The following is a 20660-nucleotide window of genomic DNA, read 5'->3' as shown; positions in this document are numbered from 1 at the left end:
GTCCTGGGGCATGGTCCTAGGGCTCAGGTCCTCCGAGAGAGAAGGAAAGACAGAAGGAGAGAATTAGAGAACGCACACTTAGATTCACACAGGACACCGAATAGGACAGGAGAAGTACTCCAGATATAACAAACTGACCCTAGCCCCCTGACACATAAACTACTGCAGCATAAAAACTGGAGGCTGAGACAGGAGGGGTCAGGAGACACTGTGGCCCCATCCGAGGACACCCCCGGACAGGGCCAAACAGGAAGGATATAACCCCACCCACTTTGCCAAAGCATAGCCCCCGCACCACTAGAGGGACATCTTCAACCACCAACTTACCATCCTGAGACAAGGCTGAGTATAGCCCACAAAGATCTCCGCCATGGCACAACCCAAGGAGGGGCGCCAACCCAGACAGGATGACCACATCAGTGAATCAACCCACTCAGGTGACGCACCCCTTCCAGGGACGGCATGAGAGAGCCCCAGTAAGCCAGTGACTCAGCCCCTGTAATAGGGTTAGAGGCAGAGAATCCCAGTGGAAAGAGGGGAACCGGCCAGGCAGAGACAGCAAGGGCGGTTCGTTGCTCCAGAGCCTTTCCATTCACCTTCCCACTCCTGGGCCAGACTACACTCAATCATATGACCCACTGAAGAGATGAGTCTTCAGTAAAGATTTAAGGGTGAGACCGAGTTTGCGTCTCTGACATGGGTAGGCAGACCGTTCCATAAAAATGGAGCTCTATAGGAGAAAGCCCTGCCTCCAGCTGTTTGCTTAGAAATTCTAGGGACAATTAGGAGGCCTGCGTCTTGTGACCATAGCGTACGTGTAGGTATGTACGGCAGGACCAAATCAGAGAGATAGGTAGGAGCAAGCCCATGTAATGCTTTGTAGGTTGGCAGTAAAACCTTGAAATCGGCCCTTGCTTTGACAGGAAGCCAGTGTGGAGAGGCTAGCACTGGAGTAATATGATCAAATTTTTTGATTCTAGTCAGGATTCTAGCAGCCGTATTTAGCACCAACTGAAGTTCATTTAGTGCTTTATCCGGGTAGCCGGAAAGTAGAGCATTGCAGTAGTCTAACCTAGAAGTGACAAAAGCATGGATTAATTTAAGCCCCTTAGATATACTCACAGATATATTACTAACCCTGTTGTTCACATGCGTAGCAGGCAGTGAATTCTACAAACAACGTTTCTAGGATGGGCTATTAGCAGGTCAATATATATTGGTCGTATTGGTCATGGCTCCCGAGTGGTGCACAATGTGATTGCCTTGTAGTTCTCCAGTTTTATCCACTGAGATAGCGGTGGGCGCACAAGGCTCAAGGCACGGGGCATGGGGTGTGGGACGCACCGCAGAGCAGTGCACAGAAGACGGACCTAGCCCATGGGGAAGGGAGGAGGAGGAGGGGGGGGTGACCCCAACCCCAACCCCGCCACAGAGAGACACTTTAAGGGGTATTGCATTAATAATGGCGCTGACTAGGGAAACGGTCCTGCTGTTCTTAGTGCATGTCTGCACGTTTTAACCTAAAGAATGTAACTAATAATGGTGCAAAAAATGCAAGTTAGATATGATTTCAGAGGGCAAAAATTATGACATTTTAAAGTGTTTGACCCCTCGCTAAATGAGTCAATCAAAAGGTAGAGTAAAATGATTTACAGAAATATTGGAATAAAATTCTCTCATGAAGGCAAACAATTTAGAATACTCCAAAACTATTATGATGTAGCCTACTCCCGATTCTCCATTCCATCCTAGCAGAAACCCTGAGGGTTTAGTTTTTCTTTTTACTCGGAATAGAAACCCCATAGTTTTAATGAAATGTATTGAGACAAATTCTTAAAATCAATCCCATGTACTATGTTATTACAAAAAAAGTGTCAAAATTCTCTATTAATGCCAATATGGGAGACAATCAAATGCTTCTCAATGAAGCCCTCTGGTGATCAAACTAGCACCAACTTGCATTAACGTAAAGAGTGGCTGACAATAAATAATGCGCCATAGAACGTGTTATTTGTTTACATTGGATACAAGTAGAGACTCAGAGCTGCAAAAATGGTATATCATACATTGCATTTAAGGAACAATGGGGAGGTATGTCAAGCCCTGGCCATAGAGAGGGTTTTATTCTCTATTTTGGTTAGGCCAGGGTGTGACTAGGGTGGGCATTCTATGTTCAGTTTCTATGTTTTGTATTTCTGTTACAGTAATTATATTCCTCTATGTTTTAATACCCAATTAAAACTAAACACTCTGTCAATTTGTAAGACTCTTATTTGTATAAAATGGACAGAGACCAGTCTTAAAAGTCAACCAGCAGTGTTTATTCTCGAGAGTACTGCCCATTATACATTTTACCACAGGTTATAAACTGAAAATGACATCATTAGTTTTAGTACTAGCCCGTCTCATCTTCGCTCCAGTACAATGACTGTATGATTCTCAAGCTTTCTCACATCGTCTCTCCCTATTAAGATAATTTATGAACAGAGCCAAGGTCTGCCTGTGTAGATAAGCATTCTAGCCAGTCTGGCTATAAGTTCATTCATTTCTACCAAGGAACAGACAGTCATTGTTGTAATTCTTGATTATATTTACACACATTATATTCAGTACTAGGATTATAAAGAAAATTCATACATATACAGTAATATAATATTATTCTGATTAGTCAATCCTGATTGAAATGTATACATAATTAATCATTATTGATAAAAATTCCCTTAACATATGATTAAATATTATACACACAATCACACATGTAGTTATATTGAAATATTAAAAAGCATACTTCTATTTTTATTAGAAATATGTATTGCTATCAAAATATCACTTAACATTACTTGCATTCTCACTGACTGTTTTTAGGTCTACATCAGAATCATAACTCTTCTTATCAAGATTTTCGTTACAATCTTCATTAAAAAAGACTAATATTGAAACAAGATACAACCTAACCTCCCTAAATATCAAAAATGGTCTCAACAAACATAAGTTCCCCGCAAATGAAGGATCCAGATTTGTCTACTTGTTCTGTAGACATGCATTCAGCACTCCACGGGTCAGACCCTGGAATCGGCCCGTACCTCACCATCTGTTGTCATCGATTTCTCCAGAGTCCTGGAAATAAGGCCTCGTACACAGGGAATTAGACAACAGCCCCACAAAACTAAAACAGTCACACAGGTGAATGTAGCCCATAATACAGTGATCATAATATTTGTCCATTTTCCAAATGTACTATCAAACCAATTAGTCAGATAAGTATCCACCCCAGAGTTTTCTGCCAAACAGTGTGCCAGGGTGGTCAAACCAGCTGAGGCTTCGGTAACTGATTCGTCCGGAGCTGTGTCATTTGGTATGAAAATACAACACATGGTCTCGGAGATCACGCATACTCCTCCCTTTTCAGTCAATAACATATCTAATGCAATTCTATTCTGCCAAGCCATCAGGCTAGTTGCTTCAGTCTGTTCTGCCAAACCTTTAATAGCATCTCTGGTATAATTGGTAAAGCGCTGTTGATTATAATAAATATAATTAATCCAGTCCATGTTCTTATTGAGAGTAGACCACCACGAAATGCTTAACTCTAATCCTGTTACGATCTGATTTCTTGCTTGGAACTCATCTGGTATCCCCAGTAGAACCCCAATGTTATCAATATATACTCTCTCGTCAAAAGACCCAGATGGCCAAACGGGAGAAAAGAAGTACTCCAACTTCATGTCTTGGTGTTGAATGAGTGTGAAAGCCATTCCCAAATGTACAAGGGAGCATAATCCTGTCCAATCTGACGGTAAAACCTCGCCCTGACATCATTCCCCCACACAACCTCCAGATGTCAGCCCTGGCCCACTTTACCTTACTGAAATCCCCAGAGTTCAAATCGCCTATCAAATTAGACATGGTCTCGTCAGTGATAATATTCTCTGTCCAATTGCAGGTACTAACTTCCCCTACATATTTTCCAAGAGTACTGTACTGGGCCAAACAGTAATAATCTCCTCCGGTCACTGTAAAGGGACGAAGTCTTGATTTAAAAGGGGAACCTGTGGATATAAATAGTAACTGTAACTGTCATTATCTGGCATTCCTGCCATACTGGCCCAACCTCCTCTACCCGGAACCGTACTAGGGTGTCGACCGAAAACTGGTCATATCCAACATACAATAACCCTAGATCCTCTTTCATTACTTTTTAAAGGGTAAGGCGTATCTTTATGCAATAGATCCCCCCCCCCTCCGGACTACAGTTAAAAACTCTTACCTTCACTATACTCCACCTCCTTCCATAAAATTGTTGATTTTAGAAAAAACATGTCTATGAGTGGCAATCTCTAAAGTCCTAACATTTCCTTAATCAGTCTATCTTAATCCTAACAAAAATCCTAAATCATCACAGAAGTCATATATTCCTGTCAAATGTAATCCTATTTAAATAAAAACCTCATAGTCAAACAAAGCCAAAATAAATGCTAAACATATCAAATCCTTCCTACACTAATAAGCTTTTTCCTTCAGGGATCCACAGTATTTTATCTGACAATAACATGAATTAAACTTAAAATCAGTTTAATTTAATATATGTTGTATAGTGTGTGGACTACCTTATCTACAGTAATTTATCACCCCTAAAAACTGAAACTTATTTTTCTATGTAATTTCCTGCCCTTGGCTTAATACGGTGTCCTGTCCAAACCTCAAAGGACCATCCACCCCCATTTTATTATCGATGATTAATATGATTTCTGTTCCTGTTGCAATACATTTACTTTAAAAACCAGTATGTCCCATGACCACAAATTCATTATTCAAATGACTCCCCCTGTGGCTGATCAGACCAACTGGGAGAGCCATGGAAGCGTGGTCAATGGTTATACCACCCTTTTATAGTCATGTTCCATACCACATTAGACCTATTAACTTCTTGCGGCGACCCATCCCGGATCCGGTATCGTGACTACGGCTCAAGCTCATTACCATAACATTACCATAACGCAAAATGCAAAAAAATATTCTTAGAAATATTTAACCTCCACACATTAACAAGTCCAATAGCTCAAATGAAAGATAAACACCTTGTTCATCTACACAGCAAGTCAGATTTCTAAAATGTTTTACGGCGAAAACATAGCACATATTTATATTAGATCACCACCGAAACAAAAGACAAGCGGCAGCCATTTTGTCCCAGAAAATATAACATTTAAAAGTAGGATTAAAAAATAAATTATTCACTAACCTTTTGAAAATCTTCATCAGATGACAGTAATATTACATGTTACACAGTACATTTTTTTTTTCAATAATATGCCATTTATATCCATAAATCTCTGTTTACAATGACAACATTTCAAAAAATGCTACTCAAATGTCCGGAGAAATTATGATAGCTCTGACAGATAACGTCAGATAACAAGCAATAAACATGACTAAATATACATTTTCTACATATAGTGACAAAGATACACTTCTTCTTAATGCAACCGCTGTATTACATTTATTTTTAACGTTACAGAAATCATCCACTGGGCTATACAATGAGACGGCGCTCAGATATTAGCAGTATGTCTCCTCTACGTTTGGAGTCCACAGAAACCCAAAATAACCACATAAATATTCCCTTACCTTTGAAGTTCTTCGATCAGAAGACGTAGAAGGAGTCATACTTACCCAATACATCGTTTGGTTTCACGTTGTGTGTCTCTGTATTAGCATATGCTAACAGCTTCAGCTGAAATGCATCCAAAATGACTTCTGGTCCAGCACTCTTGCGCATCAAAACTTCCAATTTACATATTATATGTCGACTAAACTGGTCAAACTGTGCAAAATCGAGCTTTATGATGTTTTTAACATGTAGAACAAAGATCAGCGCGAACAGACAAACCGGCTTCAATTGCTGGACCATGGAAAATAACTTTCTCCAAATCGGCCGCGCACAATAGAGTGCATGTTTTTCAGAGTGACACGAGCATTTTCGCCCGCCAAACGTCGAGGGCTCGTGGGATTCTCACAATGAACGCGTCATTTGAAAGCAGACATCGCGCTGAACAAATACATACTGTTCACAGATCGGTAGCTGCCTGGGAAGGGTGGGGGCGATGACGTCAAAGTTGACCCAACTTTTCTCTTCACAAGAGAGAGTTTGGGAGAAAGGCTGCCCTGAGAGTTCTGCTTTACATACAGACATCATTTAAACGGTTTTAGAAACTTTAGAGTGTTTTCTATTCAATAATAATTATTATATGCATATATTAGCAATTTTGGGAAAAAATATTTTCAGTTTACTATGGGCACGCACTTCCTCCAAAGGGGGCAGTATTGAGGGCTAGTCTTAAGAGGTTAAAGAACCCTTTATCCTTAAAAATCAAAATTCACTTGTGTAATTAAAACTCATAAAATAAAAACTCATAAAAGTTCCATATGTTAACAATTTCTTTGTTGTTTGGCCGGGTGTGGTTCTCAATCAGAGGCAGCTGTCTATCATTGTCTCTGATTGAGAACCATACTTAGGAAGCTTTTTCCCACATAGGTTTTGTGGGTGGTTTTCTGTTTTTGTGTCTTCACCAGACAGAACTGTTTCGTGTTGTTACATTTTGTTATTTTGTCTCAGTGTTCAGTTTGTTTAATAAATAAGCATGAACACTTCCCACGCTGCGCTTTGGTCCACACCTTCTTCCAACAGCCGTTACAAAGTCATTCTTCTTTGAAAGTTGACAAACTTGTAAACTTACTTTTGAAAAAATGGCCTTTGAAAGTTTTGGTACCTACTTTTATTTTTTTATTTTTTATTTCACCTTTATTTAACCAGGCAGGCTAGTTGAGAACAAGTTCTCATTTGCAACTGCGACCTGGCCAAGATAAAGCATAGCAGTGTGAGCAGACAACACAGAGTTACACATGGAGTAAACAATTAACAAGTCAATAACACAATAGGAAAAAAAAAGTGGAGTCTATATACATTGTGTGCAAAAGGCATGAGGAGGTAGGGGAATAATTACAATTTTGCAGATTAACACTGGAGTGATAAATGTTCAGATGGTCATGTACAGGTAGAGATATTGGTGTGCAAAAGAGCAGAAAAGTAAATAAATAAAAACAGTATGGGGATGAGGTAGGTAAAAATGGGTGGGCTATTTGCCGATAGACTATGTACAGCTGCAGCGATCGGTTAGCTGCTCAGATAGCAGATGTTTGAAGTTGGTGAGGGAGATAAAAGTCTCCAACTTCAGCGATTTTGCAATTCGTTCCAGTCACAGGCAGCAGAGAACTGGAACGAAAGGCGGCCAAATTAGGTGTTGGCTTTAGGGATGATCAGTGAGATACACCTGCTGGAGCGCGTGCTACGGATGGGTGTTGCCATCGTGACCAGTGAACTGAGATAAGGCGGAGCTTTACCTAGCATGGACTTGTAGATGACCTGGAGCCAGTGGGTCTGGCGACGAATATGTAGCGAGGGCCAGCCGACTAGAGCGTACAAGTCGCAGTGGTGGGTGGTATAAGGTGCTTTAGTGACAAAACGGATGGCACAGTGATAAACTGCATCCAGTTTGCTGAGTAGAGTGTTGGAAGCAATTTTGTAGATGACATCGCCGAAGTCGAGGATCGGTAGGATAGTCAGTTTTACTAGGGTAAGTTTGGCGATGTGAGTGAAGGAGGCTTTGTTGCGGAATAGAAAGCCGACTCTTGATTTGATTTTCGATTGGAGATGTTTGATATGAGTCTGGAAGGAGAGTTTACAGTCTAGCCAGACACCTAGGTACTTATAGATGTCCACATATTCAAGGTTGGAACCATCCAGGGTGGTGATGCTGGTCAGGCGTGCGGGTGCAGGCAGCGAACGGTTGAAAAGCATGCATTTGGTTTTACTAGCGTTTAAGAGCAGTTGGAGGCCACGGAAGGAGTGTTGTATGTCATTGAAGCTCTTTTGGAGGTGAGATAGCACAGTGTCCAAGGACGGGCCGGAAGTATATAGAATGGTGTCGTCTGCGTAGAGGTGGATCAGGGAATCGCCCACAGCAAGAGCAACATCATTGATATATACAGAAAAAAGAGTCGGCCCGAGGATTGAACCCTGTGGCACCCCCACAGAGACATCCAGAGGACTGGACAGCATGCCCTCCGATTTGACACACTGAACTCTGTCTGCAAAGTAATTGGTGAACCAGGCAAGGAAGTCATCTGAAAAACTGAGGCTACTGAGTCTGCCGATAAGAATATGGTGATTGACCGAGTCGAAAGCCTTGGCAAGGTCGATGAAGACGGCTGCACAGTACTGTCTTTTATCGATGGTGGTTATGATATCTTTTAGTACCTTGAGCGTGGCTGAGGTGCACCCGTGACCGGCTCGGAAACCAGATTGCACAGCGGAGAAGGTACGGTGGGATTCGAGATGGTCAGTGACCTGTTTGTTGACTTGGCTTTCGAAGACCTTAGATAGGCAGGGCAGGATGGATATAGGTCTGTAACAGTTTGGGTCCAGGGTGTCTCCCCCTTTGAAGAGGGGGATGACTGCGGCAGCTTTCCAGTCCTTGGGGATCTCAGACGTTATGAAAGCGAGGTTGAACAGGCTGGTAATAGGGGTTGCGACAATGGCGGCGGATAGTTTCAGAAATAGAGGGTCCAGATTGTCAAGCCCAGCTGATTTGTACGGGTCCAGGTTTTGCAGCTCTTTCAGAACATCTGCTATCTGGATTTGGGTAACGGAGAACCTGGAGAGGCTTGGGCGAGTAGCTGCTGGGGGGAGCTGTTGGCCAAGGTTGGAGTAGCCAGGCGGAAGTTGAGAAATGCTTGTTGAAGTTTTCGATAATCATAGATTTATCGGTGGTGACCATGTGTCCTAGCCTCAGTGCAGTGGGCAGCTGGGAGGAGGTGCTCTTGTTCTCCATGTACTTACACCTGTATTTGGGGATTCCTTTTCCTATCGCTTCCTCAAGGTTTCAACAGTCCTCAGACATAGTTTCAGTATTTTATTTTGAAAAATGAGCCAGAAAGCTAACATCGCGTCAGGTGGTAACATTAGTTTTTCTCGCACAACAGAATTTGGACAGCTATTGTTTTCCCTCTCCTACTGATAAAGACATTTGCGGATGATATATTATCGATGATATATTTTAAAAACAACCAGCAACCGCTGCTTAGCATAGCGCAACAGTCAAATAATTGTACAAAAAATATTCATATTCATGAAATCACAAGTGCAATATTGCAAAACACAGTTTAACCTTTTGTTAATCCACCTGTCCTTGAAATTATGCTTTTCAGCGAAAGCAAACCAAGCATTTGTAAGTTTATCAATCGCATGACAAAACATTAAGTACACTTAGCATCAGGTAGATTGGTCACGAAAATCAGAAAAGCAATCAAATTAATCGTTTACCTTTGATGATCTTCGGATGTTTTCACTCATGAGACTCACACTGGGCGTACAGACGCCCAGCAGGACACTGGAGGGGAGTGGGTTCTGCATGTAGCGCCTGCTCAATGTCCGCATCCAGCTCCCACACTACCGGCACTACCAGGCAGGTGGCCGGGAGTATGGGGGTGGGATCCATGGGCCTCTCCTCTGTGTCATACAGCCGGGACAGTGTGTCTGCCTTAGCATTCTGGGAACCTGGTCTGTACGAAAGGGTGAAAAACATGGCCCACCTTCCCTGACGTGGGTTCAGCCGCCCGGATGTACTCCAAATTGCGGTGGTCAGTGCAGATGAGAAAAGGGTTTTGCCCCCTCAAGCCAATGTCTCCACACCTTCAAAGCCTTGATGACAGTCAACAGCTCCCGGTCCCCACGTCATATTTTCGTTCCGCCGGGCTGAGCTTCATTGAGAAGAAGGCACCTTCTTGCGGGGAAAATTCAGGAAAAGTGACATACAAAAAAATGTGTTTAACAGAGGGCTCTGGGTGAGAATGGTGCCGGCTCACCTGGGGTGACACCAGACTGCCCTGCCAGCTGCCTCGATCCGCAGAGGAACCGACCGGCATTGTGACCTCTGCGGCCACAGATGGTGCACGAGATGGAACCTCCTCCGGTCTCCCTGCGCACTGCACCTCCCAACTCCGTGGGCATCGGGGTGGTGGTGCTGGGGGATGGAACCGACAGACTACGCTCTGGACGTCCCCGGGTAGGCAGCAGGTTATCCAACCCGAATGGACAGGTCCACCAGGTGGTCGAAGATGAGGGTGGTGTGCCTGCAGGCCAACACCCGACGGACGTCCTCGCGCAAACTGCAGCAATATTGGTCGATCAGGGCCCTGTCGCTCCATCCCACGCCGGCGGCCAGGGTCCGAAATTCCATTGCGAACTCCTGGATTCTCCTCGTCCCGTGCCTCAGATGGTAGAGACGTTCACCCACCGCTCTATCCTCGGGCGGGTGATCAAAGATGGGTGAAATCCTCGAAATGGTCCAGCGTCTCCTTCTCCACACATGGCATTGGCCCACTGCAGGGCTTTCCCTTATAGGCACAAGACGAGGACGGACACCCACTCATGGCCCGAAGGAGCTGGGTGAACGGTTGCCAGGTGAACGGTTGCTCTAGCTGCAAGAGGAAACCCTGGCAGAGTGCGAAAGAGAATTGTAATAAGTTGCCTTAGAACAAGCATTTAGGTTTAGGGTTGTTGTTCTAGAAATACATATCTAGATAGAGATGTGTATTTCTCCCTGGCAGAGTGCAGCTGTCCCGTCGTACTCCTGGGGAAGGGCGAGACGAATCAAACTGGGACAGGATGAAGAGGAGGCGAGTAGTGGAGGCCCTGGTTGGGGTGGTGGAGGCGCTGTAGGAACTCCCTGTCTCTCCCAGCGGTCCATGGTTTGGACGATGTGGTCCGTGGCAGCGCCGAGATGGTGGAATATCGCAGCTTGATCCTGGACGTGCTCCTGGACTCCTATACCAGGGGTACCTGCTCCTGTTCGGTGCGTAATTCTGTAAGGGGTGCGTAACTGGTGGCAGGGAAGTCAGACGCAGGAGAGCAGAACTAGGTAATAGCTGGAGCAGTTTAATTTCAAAACCAACGGCATAAAGAAATAACCAACATGGGAACAAAACCCGACGCGCATCTGTAAACATGTGCACAAGCACTTACAACAAACAATTCCGCACAAAGACATGGGGGGAACAGAGGGTTAAATACACAACAATTAATTAGGGAAATGAAAACCAGGTGTGTAGGAAAACAAGGCAAAACAAATGGAAAATGAAAGGTGGATCAAGGATGGCTAGAAGACCAGTGACACAGACCGCCGTACACCGCCCGAACATGGAGAGGAACCGACTTCGGTGAAAGTCATGACAATATGTTTATTTTTGTTTATTGTGCTGAATTATATTCTGTTAAACACATATGTGTATGTTGTTTTAATATTCTGTTTGTATTGTAATGTGTACAGGGCTCTTTTTATTTTTAATCTCAATGTGACTCCCTGTTTAAATTAAGGTTAAAACCATCAAGCGGTATGATGAAACTGGCTCTCACGAGGACCGCCATAGGAAAGGAAGAACCAGAGTTCTCACTGCTGCAGATAAGTTCATTAGAGTTACCAGCCTCAGAAGGTTCAGCCCAAATAAATGCTTCAATGAGTTCAAGTAAAAGACACATCTTAACATCAACAACACAGAGAAGTCTGTGTGAATCAAGCCTTCATGGTTGATTTGCTGCGAAAAAAACATGACTAAAGGACACCAATAAGATGAAGAGACTTGCATGGGCCAAGAAACACAAGAAATGGACATTAGACCAGTGGAAAACAGTCCTTTAGTCTTATGGGTCCAAATTTGAGATTTTTGGTTCCAACCTACATGTCTTTCTGATACGCAGTGTAGGTTCCCACCGTGAGGCATGGAAAAGGAGATGTGATGGTGTGGGGGTGCTTTGCTGGTGATTTATTTAGAAGTCAAGGCACACTTAACCAGCATTGCCACCACAGCATTCTGCAGCGATACGCCATCCCATCTGGTTTTCTCTTATTGGGACTATCATTTGTTTTTCAACAGGACAGTGACCCAAAACACACCTCCAGGCTGTGTAAGTGCTATTTGACCAAGAAGGAGAGTGAGGGAGTGCTGTATCAGAAGAGCTGGCATCCACAATCACCCAAACTCAACCCAATTGAGGCGGTTTGGGTAGAGTTGGACTGCAGAGTGAAGGAAAAGCAGCCAACAAGTGCTCAGCATATGTTTCAACTCCTTCAAAAATGTTGGAAAAGCATTCCAGGTGAAGCTGGTTGTGGGAATGCCAAGAGTGTGCAAAGCTGTCATCAAAGGAGGCTACTTTGAAGAATCTAAAATCAAAAAGCTATTTTGAATTGTTGAGCACTTTTTTGGTTACTGTCTGATTCCATGTGTTATTTCATGATCTTCACTATTAATTCAAATTCAGCAAAAAAAGAAACGCCCCTTTTTCAGGACCCTGTCTTTCAAAGATAATTCGTTAAAATCCAAATAACTTCACAGACCTTCATTGTAAAGTGTTTAACACTGTTTCCCATGCTTGTTCATTGAACCATAAACAATTAATGAACACTTGTGGAGTGGTCGTTAAGACACTAATAGCTTACAGATGGTAGGCAATTAAGGTCACATTTATGAAAACTAAGGACACTAAAGAGGCCTATCTACTGACTCTGAAAAACACCAATAGAAATATGCGTCCCTGCACATCTCCGTGAACGTTTCTTAGGCATGCTGCATGGAGGCATGAGGACTGCAAATGTGGCCAGGGCAATAAATTGCAATGTCCGTACTGTGAGACACCTAAGACAGCGCTACAGGGAGACAGGACGGACAGCTGATCGTCCTCGCAGTGGCAGACCAAGTGTATCAACCCCTGCACAGGATTGGTACATCTGAACATCACACCTGCGGGACAGGTACAGGATGGTAACGACAACTGCCCAAGTTACACCAGGAACGCACAATCCCTCCATCAGTGCTCAGACTGTCCGCAATAGGCTGAGAGAGGCTGGACTGAGGGCTTGTAGGCCTGTTGTAAGGCAGGTCCTCACCAGACATCACCGGCAACAATGTCATCTATGGGCACAAACCCACCGTCGCTGGACCAGACAGGTCTGGCAAAAAGTGTTCTTCTCTGACGAGTCGCGGTTTTGTCTCACCAGGGATGATGGTCGAATTCACATTTTTCGTCAAAGGAATGAGCATTACACCGAGGCCTGTACTCTGAAGCGGGATCAATTTGGAGGCGGAGGGTCCGGCATAGTCTGGGGCGGTGTGTCATAGCATCATCGGACTGAGCTTATTGTCATTTTAGGCAATCTCAACACTGTGCATTACAGGGAAGACATTCTCCTCCCTCATGTGGTACCCTTCCTGCAGGATTATCCTGACATGACCCTCCAGCATGACAATGCCACCAGCCATACTGCTTGTTCTGCGCGTGATTTCTTGCAAGACAGGAATGTCAGTGTTCTGCCATGACCAGCGAAGAGCCCGAATCTCAATCCCATTGAGCACATCTGGGACCTGTTGGATCGGGCTAGGGCCATTCCCCCCAGAAATTTCTGGGAACTTGCAGGTGACTTGGTGGAAGAGTGGGTAACATCTCACAGCAATAACTTTCAAATCTGTTGCAGTCCATGGGGAGGAGATGCCCAGCAGTACTTAATGCAGCTGGTGGCCACACCAGATACTGACAGTTACTTTTGATTCCCCCTTTGTTTAGGGACACATTATTCAATTTCTGTTAGTCACATGTCTGTGGAACTTGTTCAGTTTATGTCTCAGATGTTGAATCGTGTTATGTTCACACAAACATTTACACATTTTAAGTTTGCTGAAAATAAACACAGTTGACAGTGAGAGGACGTTTCTTCTTTTTCTGAGTTTACAATGTAGAAAATATAAAAAATAAAGAAAAACCCTTGAATGAGTAGTTGTGTCCTAACTTTTGACTGGTACTCTATATGGCTGGGAGTCTGTGCTTACTCTTTTCTGGGTTTGTGAGCGGAGTCTACAAACAAACATAGAACTGCCGATTAATACTTTGATGAACTTTGCAAGTGAAACACAATATTTTCCGCTAAACTTGCTATTTTGACTGTAGGTATATACTGGGTGTACAAAACATTATGACACATTTCCATGAGAGGTGCATCTTTTTTTGTATTTATTTTAAATTTACCCTTATTTTACCAGGTAAGTTGAACACATTGTCATTTACAGCAACGACCTGCGGAATAGTTACAGGGGAGAGGAGTCCAGGTGAAAGGTATGATCCCTTATTGATGTCGCTAGTTAAACCCGCTTCAATCGGTGTAGATGAAGGAGAGAAAATAGATATGTGTGCCATTCAGAGTGGGCAAGACATAAGATTTACATGTCTTTGAACAGGGTATGGTAGTATGTGCCATGCTCACCGGTTTGTGTCAAGAACTGCAATGCTGCTGGGTTTTTCACACTCAACAGCTGTGTGTATCAAGAATGGTCCACCACCCAAGGGACATCCAGCCAACCTGACACAACTGCATTGGAGTCAACATGGGACACCATCCCTGTGGAACGCTTTCAACAGCTTGTCCTTGTAGAGTCAATGACCAAACATGGTGAATTAAGGCTAGGGCACCTCAATAATAGGAAAGTGTTCTTAATGTTTTATGCACTCAGTGTATATGGGACAGATAGGACACATATTTAAGCTGTCTGTATATGTTCTCTGTTGTTGTCGTGTGTGTGTGTGTGTGTGTGTGTGTGTGTGTGTGTGTGTGTGTGTGTGTGTGTGTGTGTGTGTGTGTGTGTGTGTGTGTGTGTGTGTGTGTGTGTGTGTGTGTGTGTGTGTGTGTGTGTGTGTGTGTGTGTGTGTGTGTGTGTGTGTGTGTGTGTGTGTGTGTGTGCCTGAGGCTGTGTGTGCACGTGTGTGCATCAGCTGTCATAGTCATAGGCAACTTGGTAATATGGAGGAGAAGGTGCTTTTTGGGTCCATGATTGTGTCTTTGCATCTATGACATTTGGAATCATTTTGCATATGTAATGTGATTTATGGATGAAACAAAATTATTTAAAAGATGTTTCCTGGCAGGATCGGTGAGGATGTGGCGAGGGTGACGGAGGGAAGCTACGCAGGGAAACACTTCCGCATGGGCTTCATGACCATGCCGGCACCCCAGGACCGCCTTCCCTCCTCCTGTGGCCAGGGCTTCACTGTGCGTTCCCAGTCTCTACACTCTGTCGGCGGGGGTGATGAGGATGGGAGCCCCAACTCCCGTAAGCTACCGCCGCCCAAACCCAAGAGAGACCCCAACACCAAGCTCAGCATCTCCTCTGAGGGTGTGAACTCTGGATCTGCCTCCAGCAATTGCAACAGAGACAGCCTGGTCAAGTTTGACCGTGAGTGGCCTGGGCTGTGTGTGTATGTGTGTGTCCATGTCAACTTCAAATTAGATTAATGTTCTTATGAGGAAACCTTTTAGGTAGTCTGGTCCTATATATTGTATATGGCATGACAACAAAAGAGAATTTGGCTACAGTACATACAATGTGGGAATTGTCATCATTTTTTGGTACATACAACAACACAAAACAGTCAACATGAAGCCGCATTTTGTTGTCCTAGCACAAGAACAGGGTTAAACCATTTTCTGTTTACAGTCCCGCACAGCACTGCCATAGGCTACTGTCCTTATTTACATAAAGTATACCAAGTTGCATTACTTTAATTTTAACATTCCAAAAGTTATATCCCTAAATTTGCTATAGTGCTATTAACTGGCCTGGAATGTCCATCTTTTTTTTTAAAGATAGCAACACCAAACTTGATATGTACCATCCGGATGGTGTCATTGACCGACATGACACGTTTCAAGTTAATGGAGCAAAGTGACATGCAGTTATCATGCGTTTAATTAAAAGGGGAAACAGTTTGACATATTTTGATTGGCCAATTTTCATGCCATCTTGGGAGATATCAAACTTTTAAAAACTTGTTAAAGACAAGTGCCCTGAGCATACATACCATGTTTCGAGTCAATAGGACTAACAGTTCATGAGAATATGATTTTTTAAGAGTTTGACAAAATTAGGCCTATACACTGTATAGCATTTGCAAACAGCTATTGTTTCAATTCAACCCAGAATGTATCTAAAAATAGACAGTTCAATAGGCCAAGGGATTCCTAGGATTTAATTTCATACGAATTAAAGCCAGAGGTTCAGATGGAACTATCCAAGCAGTAGACACATCTCTTTTAAATGTTGATATTTGTGACATGTTTCAGGAAACTAGACATATGTCACAGGTCACTACATTTGAACATCTTTTTTAAAATCAAAATCAAATCAAATTGATTTAAAAAGCCCTTCTTACATCAGCTGATATCTCAAAGTGCTGTACAGAAACCCAACCTAAAACCCCAAACAGCAAGCAATGCAGGTGTAGAAGCACGGTGGCTAGGAAAAACCCCATAGAAAGGCCAGAACCCAGGAAGAAACCTAGAGAGGAACCAGGTGCTGAGGGGTGGCCAGTCCTCTTCTGGCTGTGCAGGGTGGAGATTATAACAGAACATGGCCAAGATGTTCAAATGTTCATAGATGACTGGCAGGGTTAAATAATAATAATCACAGTGGTTGTCGAGGGTGCAACAGGTCAGCACCTCAGGAGCAAATGTCAGTTGGCTTTTCATAGCCGATCATTCAGAGTATCTCTACCGCTCATGCTGTCTCTAGAGAATTGAAAACAGCAGGTCTGGGACAGGTAGCACTACAAAATGCGTTCTTTTGGCAGAAATGCCTTCTGGAACATGTGAACTTTCATGTGCCTTAATTAAAAACGTGTATGCTATTTGTAAATACAAATAAAATAGTTAAATTATGAGCATAGTTGGTTTAGCCACAGAGAAAGTAAGCAACCTTCCTGCTAGCCATGATTGGCTGAGATAATGATTGGGCTGGACATGCCGAGAGATGAGTTTGGATTCGTCTGCCATATAGCGCACTTCTGTCTATTTGAGCTGGCTAGTATGTGTAGGTAATCATGTCTAAAGCGGCTTTTTAAAACAAGTATATTGCTTAGTAGAACTGCATAAGTGTTGCTCTCCACTTTCTGGAGGACCGAGTTTTGAAATCAGTGGATTTAGAGTATGACAGCTAAGGAAATGGAGAAAACATCTGTCTCCAGATTACATCTTCAAACTAAGGGTAACCATGTCATCCGTGACAGGGAGAAGCATCTGACCATAATGTATACGGACGGGTAAGATAGTCTAGCCAGCTACATTTTCTGAAATTACATGTTTCTAATTTGGACATAAAGTCTTTTCATTTCAAGTTAGTGTACTGTTAGCTAGCTAGCTAACATTAGCTGGCTGTCTCGCTAGCTAATGTTACATTTATGATCTTATTATTCATATCTCAGAGCCATTTGCTTGGCTAGTTATAGCCTAATGTTAGCTAGCTAACATTGAACCTGGTTGGTTAGCTACCTGCAGATTCATGCAGGGTAGTAATGTAATGAGTTGGGATTATGGTTCATTGTTTACCTAGCTAGCTAGCTACTTGTCTTAACAAAATACTCCACTATGCAGGGAACCTCTACTCCGATTTCAGAGCACTCTCGCCTGAGTGTGCCAGAGTGCAGAATAACTGATGAATTTACAATTGCTCAACACCCATTGAGTATGGCCTGTGTCAATACATCTCAGCCAAAAAGAGTAATTAAATTGTGGCCAGCTGCAGTTATAGCTGCATAGCTCTGGAAAACATGAAAATAGCCTAGCCAGCTCTGCTAGGGCAAGTAAAATGGTCAGAGGGGGGTGTTCTCTCATGTGTGTCTGGAAGTAGCTAGCAAGTTAGCCACTGTTAGCCAATTAGCTTGGGTGTTTGACTGCCGTTGTGAGGTCAGAACATTCGGATCAACCCTACTCATCGGCCAGAGCGTCCAGTGTGCATCCTGAATGCTCCGAGAGCGAAACCTTCTAACTTTACAAACGGACAATCTGACAGCACAGTTGCAGTCACCAACGCTCTGGATAACATAACAGCATAACCAGCTCCGCCACAGCAACTAATGTTGAATGAGCTGTTCTCACATTTGTGTCTGGAAGCAATCTAGCAAGTTAGGTTGGGTGCTTGCCTGCTGTTGTTAGTACAGAATGTTCAGATCAAACTTTAAAGAGATGGGTGGGACTAAAGCCTAAGCGGGTGTGAACGATGCTGAATCGATGTAGACAAAGAAGGGCTCTCCAGTAGCAGTACCAAAACATTCAAAGGCCATTTTCTCAAAAGTGAGTTTACAAGTTGATCCACTTTCAAAGCAGAATTATGTTCCCATTGTTCCTCAACTGTAGTGTTTGATATACCATTTTCAAGCTCTGTGTCTCTACTTTTATCCAATGTAAAAAACACAATTTAAAATTTTGCTATAATAAGACCGATTTGAACCAGTCTGTCACATTTGGTTTGCTTTGTAAACCAAAAACATTTCAATATTACTTTTGTAATACAATAAGTAGCCTAACGTTAACTTACAAACTAATGTTATACTCAACCTTAAAAGGAGTAACACATTAATGCCCACATTTTGGGGTATTAATATATAAAGCAACGGTGTGCATGTTCAAGATAACATGAATAGGTCCTTGCAGGTCTGTGGAGAGCTTCACTATTCAAATCAAATCAAATCTAATTTTATTTGTCACATACACATGGTTAGCAGATGTTAATGCGAGTGTAGCGAAATGCTTGTGCTTCTAGTTCCGACAATGCAGTGATAACCAACAAGTAATCTAACTAACAATTCCAAAACTACTGTCTTATACACAGTGTAAGGGGATAAAGAATATGTACATAAGGATATATGAATGAGTGATGGTACAGAGCAGCATACAGTAGATGGTATCGAGTACAGTATATACATATGAGATGAGTATGTAGACAAAGTAAACAAAGTGGCATAGTTAAAGTGGCTAGTGATACATGTATTACATAAGGATGCAGTCGATGATGTAGAGTACAGTATATACGTATGCATATGAGATGAATAATGTAGGGTAAGTAACATTATATAAGGTGGCATTGTTTAAAGTGGCTCGTGATATATTTATATTTATTGCTGTAAAGAACTCGGCATTGACCATTTGCACCAATATACTTTTAATGTAATCTCAACTGCAATCCAGGTCTTTTGGTTCTGCAATTAGATGAAGCACAGTGATGTTGTAGACCTATAAATAAACAGAATATCTGACATTGTATTCCCGTTGCAACTTTGCTGTGCTTTTAAATATTTGAAAGCAAATGTAGTGATAGACATTTGGGTGACAACTAAACAAAAAATTGGCTATTGTTTTTCCATTGGAATTGGTTGTGCTTTTAGATGTTTGAAAGCATAGTGATAACACAAAAGGAAAGTCATCAAACCTTTGGCTGTCTTTTTGAGCGGGTGAATATAGGTTGTAATCTCATTGATCAACATCTCAAATAAATATTACCCGATTATTCACTTTCCTCAATTACCCTGACAACCTGTACCCCCGCACATTGACTCTTTAAAAAAAAACCTTTAGCCTATTTCGCAAATCTTTTCTTAACTCTTATTTTTCTTTAATAAACTGCATTGTTGGTTAAGGGCTTGTAAAAGTAAATATTTCACCTGTTGTATTAGGCGCTGTAGTATCTGGGATCTACATCTGTTTATATTAGTTACTGTGCTGTTACTAAGCAGTAATGCATTATAATGGCAGTGTTACGTTACTACACCTAATAGGAAATGCACATGCGCACTGGGGTGCCGCGATCTGTAGAGCACGAGGGGTTTTGACTAAACGAAAACTAACTGTACTTCCGTCTCCTGCCTGGTCATTTCTCCACAACACGAATATTACAGGCGCATGTGACTAATAAAATGTTATTTTATATTCACATTGAAATGACGTGGTGTTCCCATGTGGGATGGGGCTGAAGAAATTGAAACACTCAAATTATTACCTTAACTAGGCAAGTCAGTTAAGAACAAATTCTTATTTTCAATGACGGCCTCAGAACAGTGGGTTAACTGCCTGTTCAGGGGCAGAACAACAGATTTGTACCTTGTCAGCTCGAGGATTAGAACTTGCAACCTTCCGGTTACTAGTCCAATGCTCTAACCACTAGGCTACCCTGCCACCCCAAATGTATGGATAGAGCTATGTATGGAAGGACGAACCATTCATAATAACAAAATCAGAGTTTAAACCTTGTTTTGTGGCAATACGGTGTTTACAATTCCTTTGTTTTACAAGCAAAGGAGTAAAACCAGTTTATATTTTGGGTTCTGATGGGGTACATCTGTTGAACGAAACTCCTGAAACATTTAAGTTATATTCTTCAAGAATGAATCAGTATAAATCATTCATTAAAAGTAAAAAATTGATGTAGCAACTGCAGATTGCCCCTTTGAGGCAAATGTGTTCCTCGTGAGGAGAGAGGCCTCTATATACAACTTATTGATTTGGTCAAACTGGGGTGTATCTTTGTGTGTGTGTCAAATAAAATAAAATTGTATTTGTCAAATACACTGAATACAACAGGTGAAGACTTTACTGTAAAATTCTTACTTACGAGCCCTGTCCCAACAAAGCAGAGTTAAAAAATGTTTATGGTAAAAAAGTAAATAGCAGTAACAAGGTCATGTACATGGAGTACCGGTACATAGCCAATGTACAGGGGGGTATGACATA

At 42.6% G+C, this 20660-nt stretch overlaps 1 protein-coding gene across 1 annotated transcript in view; it reads left to right on the top strand.

Annotated features, from left to right (window-relative positions):
- Positions 1-20660, top strand: part of nyap2a (neuronal tyrosine-phosphorylated phosphoinositide-3-kinase adaptor 2a) — a 116929-nt gene that overhangs the window by 22839 nt on the left and 73430 nt on the right. The window contains exon 3 of the mRNA XM_035748323.2: positions 15029-15336. Within this exon, the coding sequence (XP_035604216.1) occupies positions 15029-15336 (308 nt within the window). The remainder of the gene's footprint in view (positions 1-15028; positions 15337-20660) is intronic.

Source organism: Oncorhynchus keta, chromosome 33 (genome assembly GCF_023373465.1).
Source record: "Oncorhynchus keta strain PuntledgeMale-10-30-2019 chromosome 33, Oket_V2, whole genome shotgun sequence".
NCBI lineage: Eukaryota > Metazoa > Chordata > Actinopteri > Salmoniformes > Salmonidae > Oncorhynchus > Oncorhynchus keta.
Note: the sequence above shows the minus strand (reverse complement) of the source record. Positions and strands in the feature narration are given on the sequence as shown.